Genomic DNA, 12,931 nt, shown 5'->3' on the forward strand with positions numbered 1-12,931 from the left:
GAGGAAGGGGGAAAAAAAGAAGAAAAAAGAAGTGATGCAGAGGCAATCACTCACCACCTCCCAGCAGCAGACTGATGCCCAGCCAGTCTCCGAGCAACAGCTACTTTGGAAAGAGTCCCCCCAGTTTATTGCTGTGCATGATGTCAGACTGTATGGAATTTTTCTCTGCTCAGTTGGGGTCAGCAGTCCCCGCTGTGTCCTCCCTCAACCTCTGGGCCACCCCCACCTGCTCGCTGGGACAGGGGACAGAGCCAGAAGCAGAGGAGTCCTTGACACTGCGCAAGCCCTGGTCAGCAAACACAGGGATGCGCTATCAACGCCACTTCAGTCACAAGTCTCAAAGATGGCACCGTACCGGCTGCTACAAAGAAAGTGAACTCCATCCCAGCCGGACCCAGGTCAAAGTCTCATTTCACACTTGCAGATATGTGGCAAGAGCCAAATTTTATACTGCCTCCATCTTTCAAATCATTACTGTTGTGCACAAAGACAAAATTATGAGACTAGATCAAGAGTAAACCTAAAGATAATACTACACCAATAAAAAGTTGCCAGCTCTAGTCAGGTTTTTTTGAAGTAAAACTTTGACTGGCAATGGAAACCAGAAATGAAGTAGAGACTACAGGAAGAGGAAAGTGTACTGCTGTATTTGGTCAGGATAGTGGGACCACCTGCTCAGGTCTCACTGTCTTAATGACCTTAAGACCATCTATTTAACTAGCAGATAGAAACAATAGAACTAGAGTATCAGAATGTCACTGGAAAGGTAATTGATGCTCAAAGCACATTTGTAGAATGTTGCTGCAATTACATTGGCAATTTTAAGTTTTCTTTATTAACGAACACTTAATCACAGGAAAAAGCAATAAAATAAATTTTGAAAAAAGAAGCTCCAGAAGAACTCCACCCCAGCCCGACCCAGTACACCCAGCAAGCCCCAAGCAGTTTTAAAATGCGCCTGGCACCCTACTGCTAGTACGTCTTGCAGAACAGCTAGGCTGCGATCCCACCGGTGAAGGTAGGAAGAGTTAAGCACATCTCGTCTGAAGCACCCCCGCTCTACCCTTTTAAAAACATTCCAACATTGTAAGCAGTGAGCATATTTAGAAAGGTATTTTAAACTGTATTTCCTATCTTGTCTGTGCTGTTGGTTGAAACTGACCTCAACTAAACAAGCCTTAGGCTTATCTTAAGAAGTATGCACGCACGCACAGAGTATCTAAAGTTTCAGTCCTTTATTTGGTTATTTGTGAATCCTTAAGAACATGGTTAAGGCGAGAGATAAGCATATTAGTTACAATTTGTATAACAAGTAGTAAAAAGATTTGAGTATCTGTACACTACTTCGACTTAATGCGCTTACTTTACTGAATGATGCCTTTGGCTATATTCAGCTTAGCTGGCATTCTTGTGTAAACAGTATTTACTAGAACAACAAAAAAAAAAATTAACTAGTGCTAGCCATACTTCTAATATGCTATTTCAAATCTACTCTTGCAAACAGAAAACAGTAAAAATACTCATTGTTTGTCTTAAAACATACAAAGCACAGCATTGTTCTAGGTAACAACACGTAACTTTGCAAGTGATGTCTGGTTCCTTTAGTTGCAATGGCTTATAGTAGTAGTAAACTAAATAAAAGACCTACGAAAAGAAGTCATAAACACAATTGGAATTTCACATTTGTCAAGCATATAAGGCTACAAGTTTTACAGTTTGTGAATAAACGAGATATGTTGAACTGTAACATTCCCAGCCATTATAGATGCAAACGCTTGATGCAGCATATCTTCTCTTAGCCTCCAGAAAGGCTCATGTGCAGAAGAAAGAAATCACTGAGTACAATAGCCCGAGTTTAGTGGAATCATCATTACATATATGTACACACACGTACATGATGCAAGTTTAGACTTCAGGAACAGAGTGATCCATCAGGCTTTTCATAATGCTAGTTGCCATCCTAAAGAAAAGGAAAAGGCATTCAGTTCCATAAGACAACTGTAGAAGACCACTAATGCTTCCAATTGCTGAATCTTTGTCATTGCTGGCCCTGTAACACAGCTTTAAAGTTGGCTGCCTGCTCTGTTATTTCTGACACCCAAGTATGTTGCTACAGAAGGCTGCAAAGGAGAGAAGCCCGCCATACTCAAAGTTTTTGTTCGTAACTGAGCTGCGTTACCAACATCTTTCAGGGTGTGGGCATGTGCGCAAGCAGCGCAGCATCACAGGTATGAGGGAAGGAGGGCGGGGGGGAGGTGGCTGTTGGACAGAAAACTGTTCTGTAGAAAGAGCACACCAAGTGGAGTGGGAAAAAAAAAAAATACCCTCAATTATATCTGAAGCATTATTAATTTCTAGCAACTTCAAACCCACATTTTTGCAGGGGAGATTTAGCTGCAGAAAGCCACTGCTGCCAAAGGATTAGGGAAAAAAAAACCCCACAGCTATATCCTGCCAAAAATCACATTTACCTCACCAGAATTAGCTGCATTAGTAACATGTTAGTAACAAGGTAACAAATACTTGTGTTATCCAGGTATTTGAAAGTACCTGGAAACTCGGGTTTAGTCAAATTACATTTAGAAGAGGGTTTTCAAGAGAAGAAAAGGCAAAGGAGTATCACTAGCATACGAGTAGTCTAAAAACAGAACCAAAACACACCCGTTTGACTAAAACATCAGATTAAGCAAGTTTCCAGACTCCCCCCAACCCCTCTCCAGCCTTCATGTTAAGTCTGTAATTAGGCCTTATCATGAGTACATTTTATTTAACCTACGAAAAAACAGTCACTGTCAACTTGATTATAATTAACACCACAGCTGCTTTGTTTATTACCTACCTCTTTATTATATACTCATAAATACTGGAAGGCATGACGGTAATGGTCACTACATTTCCAGCTGTTGCCAAGATGTCTGCAATCTGGGGGTCCTTGATTAAACAAAAAGTCACATGAGCAACATTACTCAAGCTGTCTTAATGAAGCAGCAGTTCAGGAGCTTTTTCATACAGCTTAAGAGACACCCACAGCTCCTTGCTTGGAGTATTTAACCTTCAGGGCAAATCACTGAGCCTGCAATACCGCTTCAGAGATGTTTGCTTATCAGTATCTTGCACAAACTGACTCGAGAAGGGATACAGATGTTATACGTAGAATTCCTACCAGGATTTAACACAGGCTTGCAGGAGGAAGCTTGCTCTTTCTTTTGCCAGTAAAGCTAGACTAAAGATAACAACTGAGGGTCAGCCTAGCCAGGTAGAGGCAGAGAGGAAGAGAATAACTGCAAAAAACTCTCAACACATACGTGTCTCTCCAAATCGAGTTAAGTTACCTCTCATGACTGACTTTCTTATTTTACGAACATTAAACCATACGTTACCATCCTCTTCCCTTTCCAAAACACCATTACTATATGCACACAAAGGACTCACAGCTACCCACACCCACCACATACTACTTATTTTACCTTCAATCCAATTACGTTCTGGCCATTAATTTCACAGATGTTGTGCTCCGTAAGAAGTCCGTTTCTCGCAGCGGAACTGTCTTTCACTATGGAGGTTATTTTTCCATTCTTGAATATGAAACCAACATGCCCTGTGCTGTCCTTATGCATAGTGATAATTCGTTCAAAAGGCCTATAAAACGTTCAAAATACAAAACCACGTTTTCAGTCTACTAAACCACAGAAAGAACCACACGCTGTTTCAGCACCTTTGACTTACAACAAGGAACTGTACCCCAAAAGACTCGTACATCAACTACAGTGATAAGTAGCTGGGCTTACCTGCATTTTGTTAATATTGTTACATTAACGTATACTTGTTTATAAACCTTACATGTTTTCCCTGTTCTAGACATTTCAATATCTGGATTAACAATAATACGAAAGTCTTACACAGCATCCACCCACCTACCATAACAACCAAACACACACAAATGTCTATCAAAAATTAAGTTTTCTCTACAAATGTTACAAGGTAGACAGAATAGCACAGGCAGTTTTAACAACTGTAGGTAGATCACATGATTCTGGACTACAAGGCTTCCCCAATAACATTTCTACTGCTTTACAGACAATAAACCTTTAAATTGTGTCTTAAAAAGCTAGTAAATCCAGGAAGGGGGTGGGGAGTTGGGCACAGAAGTGGCAGACAATACAAGGAATCTACCACCACAGTATTTTGATGCAATACGTGATAGAAGCAGCTTCCCTGATAGAAGTAACATGCCCTCCAAACTGGGTTCTTAAACAAGAATAAACACTGAAAAAGCTTTGAGACATATACCACTTATCTTATTAAGACCTTATTAAGGTCTTCTCGTAGCCTACAGACCTTACGCTGAATCTGACCTATTATTACTACATACAACTAGCTACAAGCTCATTATTTAATACAATTAAAAGCTCCGTGTTGGTTCACCAAGCATACTTCCAGCAACACAGGCATTAATTAATACGTAAGCAACAGAGTTCACAAGAAACTATCATGCTAAGTAAAAATGCAAACGTATTCATTACTACAACAAATCTTTTGGTACCATCTTTTATTGCTTTTTCAATTAGTAAAAGCAAAAGTCGAGTTGTGTCCAAAAAAAGCACAGAACTCATGAATTCAGAGTTTAAATTTGACTTGTGCTATCACTCATTAGCTTACCTTGAAAAACATTATACCTCATCGCACCCAGGCAAGTGTGCACTGGAAGTCTACAAGTTAACAACTATTTTCACTGTTCTCCAAAAAAGGGAACATTTTTGAGGATCTTTGAAGTACATGGACAAACAGGTTTTGTTATGCCTGCAGTCCTGCTCAAGTAAGAGGAGACCCAGACCCCACAGAATTACTCAGAGACGGATAATGAGAATCTGCATCTGTAGTTGGCTTTACCTGTCCCGAATGATCATTGAAATCCTTTCTCCAGAAGCCTGTTTCAGAACTTTATGCGCTTTATCAGAACTCCATCCTGCACAGTTTTCACCATTGATCTGCAGAACTTGGTCCCCAAATCGCAGACCAGCAAGGGATGCTGGAGAGTTTGCCTGAACTAACTGGACAAATATACCCTGCAGAAGAGAAAAAATGGGGTGGATTTAAAAAAAAAACAAACAAAAAACACAAAAAACCAAAAACCCCCAAACAAACCAAAAACACACAAGCCACCAAAACACCACACACACACACACCACCCAAAAAGATGCTACCCCAGGAAAACCCCAGCACTTTCTGGGTTAGGAGAACTACAAAAAGCACTTTAACCCTATATGAAACCTTTAGTACAATTTTTTTTTTTTTTTTTTAAAACATTCAGATTAAATGGCCTTGCCAAGAAAAACAAAACAAAAAACCCCACAAACAGAGTAGCATTTTCCATGTTGAGAATCAAAAGATACTGAAAGACAGAAGCTCTGGAGCAGACCTAAGGATCTTCTTGCAGCTATGTTCATGTTAAGGGAAACTCAGAAAATCCTACTCTGAAATTACTCTTTACATATAGGTAAGATAACACCCTCACTATCCTTACTTTTTTCACCAGCAACAAACTGCAAGAATCTCTAAAAGAGGAGCTACTTCTAAACCATGGGCAGTTCTCTGCATACTGCTGAACTTTTAAGTACTGTCCAGTGTTTCTACCAAGATAGAGATAAGAAGCCCCAAGCTGCTAACAAGTATCACAGCAGCTCTGCAAGGTCAATTTCATGCTCTGTGAAAGTGGGGGGGGGAAGTATTTTTCAGGCATTGGAAGTAAATTGCCACTGTAAATTTAGATCCTAGTCCAGACAGGTGGAAATCTATTTACTGATCTACTGAAGGATTTTCAAATTCTGATAATGAATAAGCAACTATTATACAGAATTTTGTGACCGTACACTAACTTTATTACTAATTTAAACCAGCAGTAAGATCTCCATAGGCAAAAGAAATCTTCTATACTTACGTTGTCAACAGACTTAAGGCGAAGTCCAATTTTGCCATCTTGATCTTTACATAAAATTGCTTCACGGATGCCTTGCTTAATTTCTGCTCTGCGAATTCCAGTATCATTTCCAGTGACCGGAGCTACCATGTAATTAGTAGAAGGTCGTGTTACCAGTTGCTGATTAAAACAAAATAGCCAGACAACTGAGTTTCAACTTTTTAAAATAGCTATATGGCAGTTTATATGAAATTATATTTAAAAAACGAAAGACAAATTAAGCCACACCACCAGCTCTTCCCCACCTCAACCCCAACACAGGAAATATACTGCTCAGTTTGAGACCAGATTAAAATAGGCACTGTTACTTAAACCAATTCATTTATCAGTCAAGTATGGTACTGAAGACAAATAGTAGTCTACTCTCTAGAATGCTAGATGTACATTTAGCCTTTCTACTTTTGCTTTCTAAAATATGCTTGACTGGTACTTACACCCTGTGGCTGAGCAGCTGCTGCCACTGGTAAGTTTCTCTGCACCTCTTCCTCACTGAGGCTCAGGCCCATATACTGAGAAAGTTCTGGATACAGTCTAGGGTATAAGCCTATAGGAGAAAAACAAAACAAACATCAATACAACCGTTGGTTTAACAGAACAAGCAGTTATTGTTTTCATATGTACAACTACTTCAACAAATCTTGCGCTATTGTCATGTATTTAAGATGAGAATTATGATGGAAGACCCACTTGAATCAGGACTGTTTTTCTAGCCCAGCTTCAAAAAGTAACCAGACAAGCAGCATTTCTGAGACAAAGAGCTTACAGAGAACTTTTAGTTTCAGTTTCTTACTTCATCCTTTGCAGCACAGACATTAGAGACATGGCGAGTTCCAGTGCTGCAGTCCATGAAGACATGCCCTTGCTCCAAAGCTTTTGATCCATTAGTGTGCTGGAGAACAGACACACAGACCTTCCACCAAGTACAAAGCAGCACTTGCAAGAGGCACCCATTCCAAGGACATTACAGATCCCAGGCATGGTGAAGTTTCTGCAGAAGACAGCCTCCTGGCTGTAAGGTCCACAGTGTGGTCTGCTTTAATAGTTTTCATCATTTTCTCATAGCTTCAAAATGAAGTTGTTTTAGACATGCTTCTCACAACAAGCCAAACAAACACTGTCCTTGAAATATCCAGCAGGAGATTCCTCTAAGCCTGAGAGGAGCAGGATGCAGAGAGTGGGAGGAAAGGAAGTTAAACTGTCAGACTTGTCAGACCTCGAGTCAAACCACTCTGGAAATAAGCTTGATACTGCTCTTGACATTCCACAGATAATTAACAGGTGCCATGTAACAAGCAGCAGTTACGAGCACTCTTAAGAGTCCACCTGTCGCTCTCACAGAATCAATGGCGACAAAAAAAGCTGCTCGGAGAGCAAGGTGGCACAAGGGACAGCCTTGGAAGCAAGCAGACTCCCCAGTTCACAAAGCTCAGGCTTCTTGTGTTCATTTATGGGTACATATATAAAACCAGCTGTTATAAGAATCCACATTTGACCAGAAATGGAAAGTAACTTTTCTGGGAAGGAACAAAGGTCATTGCAAGATGAATTCCAGTATAAACAAGAGACTTTTTTGCTCCTTAATGTTCTCAGTGGTTGTGTTTGCATGCTGCTTCACACAAGAGCTGTCTGGTGGTCCTTCTGGATTGATCTATCAGCTTGTAGTTTCACCAATATTGATTAATAAGCTTTTAATGAATATTTCTTCCATTTTCGCTTGCGTTTTCAAGACCCTAGGATTATACACAATTAACACTGCACGAGACTTCTGCAGCTAGTCAATTTTTCTCTTTTGTTCTTCATCGAAGACCACAACACAGGATGCAACTTTTCTGGTTGTATTACATTCTCTTTCCAAACAGACACCTCCAAATAGCAGAAACGATCCAAAAACTCTTGATGTTGTATATTCTCCTGCCTCTGCCACGACAGAGGTATTCCCAGCAGGTTTGGCACATCCTGTAGATGGTATAGGCCTCCCTTCCTTTAGGATATATTGAATGATTAATCGTTCTTCAGCAACACACAGCTCCTGAGTAATTCATGCACAAGGTGATGTCAAAATTATGTCATTTGCCAGCACACACAAAAACTGCAGGAGAATTCAAACTCTGGAGAGCAGAAAGAATGCTGCCAACAAAGGATTGCTGAAGCAAACTTAAATCCAGCCTGCGAGGTTAGGCCAGGTAAGTACCTATTCCAGAAAGGATCTATGAGAGGCAGCGCTCTGGTGAGCTACATAAACCCCTGCCTTAAAGTCATCTTAGACACACCAGTTCTAAGAGGAGAACTGTCAAAGTTACATCCACCAAGCTCTTATACCTGATCCACTGGCATTCTTGAGAGCTGTTCCAGCACAGCTGCTGGTCATGCTGGTTAGAGGTTTTAGGCCTTAGACCAATCATAACTCACTAGCCCAGAGCTCTGAACTCAGACAATACCTGTGCACCGTTGTGGATGTACATGTGCATGGGAGAAAAGGAGGAGAAATTGGTACAAGCCATTCAGCTTTAGGCCTGACGGATTTCCCACTAGACATTTGATCCCTAAATCTGCTGGAAGCTTTATGTTGAGAGCCTGACAAGATTATGTTCTACCTTCCTGGACACTTCTCTATTGACCGAGGTTGATGTGTGTTTGTTCTCAAGCAAGCTCATATGGAGAGGAAAGGCACTCAGACTCATGCTGCTTGCTAAAGCTTACCAAAAAAATTACACTTAATAAATAGGACAACTAAGTTTTTGAGGCAAGAGTTAAAAAGAGCTCAAATGGTACCAACAGCAGGTCTTGTTACGTTAGGCTCACTTGGAAAAGGTTTTGAAAAGTTAGGAGGAGGGTTAGTGTTTGCCACAACTTCCTTCTATAAGCACACACAGTTTTTTTGACTCCTATAGTGCCTCTACCAAGGTGGTTTGAGGCAAGTGGGGGGGGGGGTGTTGGCCTTTCCAAAAAGGCATGACCTCACCCTTACTAAATAGGATTTATAGGTATTTTTGACCGTACTGTAACTTCAGACTTTCATAACTGCTTTTCAAACGTTAGGATACTATACAGTACGTGAGCTTACCTCCATCATGAGGAATAGAACCAGAAGCTTCAGACAAGATTGCTGGATTAGCAGGATTTGAAGAAAAGGCAGTCTGAGCCTAGAAACAAAGAAACTCACGTATGTTATCTTGTACAAGAAAAATCTACGAGGTCTTTATTACGCAGCCAGGAGACTAAGTATTTTGGTTTTTCTTGTACATGCTAGTTACTATTTATCCTGAAGCTCTGAAGTCAATCTTTTTCTTTAAAATAAATAACTTCAATACAATATGCTGTAGTAGTAACAAACTCCTTCAGTAGATCGACTTGTATCTTCCTCAGAGATGAGGCTACAGTAAACATGCAGAAAGGCTTTACTGCCAATCTGTTCCGGTTTTGTCATTGAGCAAGTTAAAGAGCATACAATCTCCTTAAAACACATATTAAACTCAGCTGACTCCTTGTTTCGGCTGGGATAGAGTTAAAGCTTTACAGCTTCAAGTTTTAAGGTATGACCTTCAGCAGAGTGTCTCATGATTACTTTTCTCAGCTGGATAACAGCCATTTTTACCTCTTCACCACTTACAGACATTATTCATCAGTTCTGCCAAAGTCCCTTACAGGTTGCAAGTTAAGTTCCACACAGTCCAACGCTACTAGTCTAATACCTTCCAAGATGATTTTTCTACACACTAAGCTTAGTTTCTATATTGCTTACTGACTGCGTTAGAAACTGTATTAACGCCAGTTTCCTTCCTTCTAAATACCTCAGCCACTACTTTTCTGGCCTTGCATAATCACAACCAGTGAAAAACCCTGCCTTACAGAGGCCTTATATTAAGTGTGATGGAAATAGCTATACCAATAGCTTTCCTGAGGTTGAACGTCAAAGGTGGGGGGGAAATGACTAAATGCACACTGAAATGTTATGCTGAACAGGACACATAAATTGTCTAACACAACATGACGGTCAAATTACTTAGTGCTTTTAAGGAAATCGCACTTAAAAATAGAAGACTACGTAGTCTTGTACTCTCCAGGAAGTTGTTTTTAGAAAAAGTTTCAGAGCAAGAATGACTCATTATTTATCAATACCAGATGTATTTAGAAGAATAGCCTCCAACTCAAATGCAGGACAAAAATAACAGGTTAGAATATTTAATCTAACAAGTCCATTTATTTTAACCAGCAGTCATTTTATTCTCACTCACTTGTGGATACAGACTTTGCCTTTCAGCATTCTGCCCCCTTTCTCCTAAGAGTGCTCTCAGACATATTTAAAAAGACAGCATTTTTGTAATGCATTTTTTGGAAGAGGCAAACAATTTAGCCTTTGCTACCAAAAATATCAATGAAATTGGAATGGTTTACTCTTGAAATAATGGTATTCAGCAACAACAGTATTTACTTCCCCTCTCTCACAGCTGCTCAGGAGGCAACTCATGACGCTCCTAGCTCCTACTGCGGTCGGTAGGAGTGATGTACTGTCACGTAACTGCTGAAGGGCAACCTTGGTGATGGCCATAAGAACATCCAAGCCTCTACAGTGGGGATCTGTAAGCAAATGCTCTTGGCTCTACCCCCCTTCTCTCCCACCCCCATGTGAATTTTCTCATAGGCTGTCTTGACATCCCACTCAACAAGTGGTAGAGCTTTGTGAAAGCCTAATTTAACCTTTTTGGACAGTCATCTTTAAGTGTGACAGCAGGCATCTGTCCTGCTTGAACTGACTTCTAGAAAACTGACCTTTGAGATTACAGTGTCTCCAATGGTTAAACTAGCTTATCAGAGCAATTTGTTATGCTCCCTACAGAAACCTCTATAAGGCTTGCTCTTATTTGTCTGTGAAACACCACAACAGACTACAGGTGTAATCACACGAACAAGGCACTCCACCCAAGTTCATAAACTCTGCAAAGTGTATGGCCAAGACAATGTACAAGAAGAGTCCCTGCTCTATAAAATGACAGAACATGTATCTATGGTTCAGGGTTTACAGGACTCAGCACAGAGATAACCCACTTTCATTTCCTCACTTCTTCATTCAGTGGTCACAGAAGTTAAGCAGTAGGAAAACCACATTTAATATTTTTCATTGTAATATATAAACTCCAGCAGTTGGTCTTTAAAAGGCCAAAGGAGCACATTCTTGGCTCCAGGCTATTTTTTTTTTTCCTTCAGTTCAGCATTACCTGACTGTAGATAAAGAATTCTAGTAAGATAAGAAGAATGGGGTAGGCAGATACAACAAGGAGAAATCCCAACACAGCACCCGCAATTTCAGGAGCCCCACCCCACATATTCAAACACAGGTGAGACCAAGGCACTCCACTTTGGAACAGCACAGGAGAGTTAATAAGCTGTTCTATGCAGTTTGCTTGATTGCTTCCCAATGAGAACAACAAGGACAGAAGCAGCAGCAGCCACCTTAAAATTCAGTGTAATTCATTGCTGCTGTTTAAACTGGGAGGGAATCCAGTTTAAGTTTAGGAAAGAAAAATGGAAGCCAGGCAAAATGCAAGGAAACTCCTTGTAAAATACACTCATGTCAAATTTCTCACGGAGCTTTTATCCATTAAAATGTTTTTCATTATTTGGTTTCACAGATATTTTTTCATCCTCATCCCGTCTAATAATAAAGCTGCCAGTATTCTTACACACAAACGGTTTTACAGAAATGTGATAACCTTGGAAGTATCGAGAGAACTGGTCACTGCCATGAAATAGCTAGAATACAAGTCTGTCATTCCAGGTGACATTAAGAGAGACAGTGCTCTCTCTTTGTGCCCAACTGACCATTGAAAGCTTTCTGCCACAAGTTTGGACACCGAGAATGAGAGCAGGTTTGTAAGTTCAGTCAATATCTGTTTATCACATCAGAGGTGAAGGATGAGAAGAGACTGGCTATGTTTGTGTACTTAAGGCCAAGTATCCATACTTCAAGAAAACCAAGCATATCAACATGTTAAAGACAAAATGACTATAAATGAATACATAAAGCAAAATAAATACATCCAACAGTGGTAAAATAAGCACTAATCTTATTATTCCAAACTACAGAGCAAGCAGTTTGTCTTTCCCCTTTTAGAGTGCAGTGGCAAAACAAACTCTCCCCTACAGTAAAAGTCTCCCCTTCCCTGGATTAAATATCATCAGATATATATATATATTTATATATCATAATTATTTATATATATCATAAAAACTCATCTTATTAAAGCCTCCCATACCTGAATAACTTTGTCCACCTTCAGATCTTCCAAGGAAGGATAGAGAGACATTTTGAGGCAGTCTCACTGGGTAGAGGGGAGACAAAGAACAGGGTTAGCCGACTTAGGACTACAACTTTGAGAGAGATAAAATAGACATAAAGCATTAAATAAGTGACCTGTGACCTGCAAGTCTTAGCACTACAGATACCTGGCACTGCAGATAAATACCATTAAGACTACCCATTTAATCTATTATCAATAATAGCCTTTGTGTAAGAGGCTTTATTTAATGTGCTTAGCATTGTCAAAGTGTATGTCTCAGTGACGACAAGGACTACACAGGGAAAACGATTTCACAAGAAGTATTGCAAAGACAGACTTTAGGAGGCCAGGATGCAATGATGATGAGTGTAAAGAGGAAAAAAAAAAATCTAACCACTCTTCTCCTACTCCTCCTCCCAACTGGGACAGTATTTTGTATACAACTGCAGAAGCTTTCACTCTGTTATCCAAAGTATCTAAAGGCTTCCATCAGTTCCGACATCCCAGTAAGAAGCCACTAAAGAGATGGCTTCCCATGTCCACTTGCAACACATTAATTGCAGCAAGAGACCATAAAGCAGCCAGATTCAGTCAGTGGTGAGTTTCAAAACACACAGAGGCTTCAGGCTGGCTCTCATGTGATGTTGGGAGAGCCCTGTGACAACTTATCAGGAAG

General features: G+C 40.2%; 1 protein-coding gene across 1 annotated transcript; it reads right to left on the reverse strand.

Moving 5' to 3' along the window:
• Nucleotides 1–1,226: 1,226 nt before the first annotated feature.
• Nucleotides 1,227–12,330, reverse strand: LOC104127643 (syndecan binding protein). The gene is made up of 8 exons (XM_009640333.2): nucleotides 12,232–12,330; nucleotides 9,042–9,120; nucleotides 6,412–6,521; nucleotides 5,939–6,097; nucleotides 4,891–5,066; nucleotides 3,468–3,639; nucleotides 2,840–2,931; nucleotides 1,227–1,960 (listed from the first exon to the last, which is right to left on the reverse strand). The coding sequence occupies exons 1-8, from the start codon at nucleotides 12,280–12,282 to the stop codon at nucleotides 1,906–1,908; spliced, it is 894 nt and encodes a 297-aa protein (XP_009638628.1). The 5' UTR covers nucleotides 12,283–12,330; the 3' UTR covers nucleotides 1,227–1,905.
• Between the last annotated feature and the right edge of the window lie 601 nt (nucleotides 12,331–12,931).

The sequence above is a fragment of the Egretta garzetta genome, unplaced genomic scaffold, assembly GCF_000687185.1.
Source record: "Egretta garzetta isolate BGI_Z169 unplaced genomic scaffold, ASM68718v1 scaffold340, whole genome shotgun sequence".
NCBI lineage: Eukaryota > Metazoa > Chordata > Aves > Pelecaniformes > Ardeidae > Egretta > Egretta garzetta.

Excerpts from the sequence above, each read along its gene's own strand:
- LOC104127643 (XM_009640333.2), bottom strand. The coding sequence starts at position 12,282 with ATGTCTCTCTATCCTTCCTTGGAAGATCTGAAGGTGGACAAAGTTATT. Across the intron at positions 3,640-4,890 it reads TCAATGATCATTCGGGACAG|GCCTTTTGAACGAATTATCA; the intron begins GTAAAGCCAACT and ends AACGTTTTATAG. Across the intron at positions 1,961-2,839 it reads TATGAGTATATAATAAAGAG|GATGGCAACTAGCATTATGA; the intron begins GTAGGTAATAAA and ends CCTTTTCTTTAG.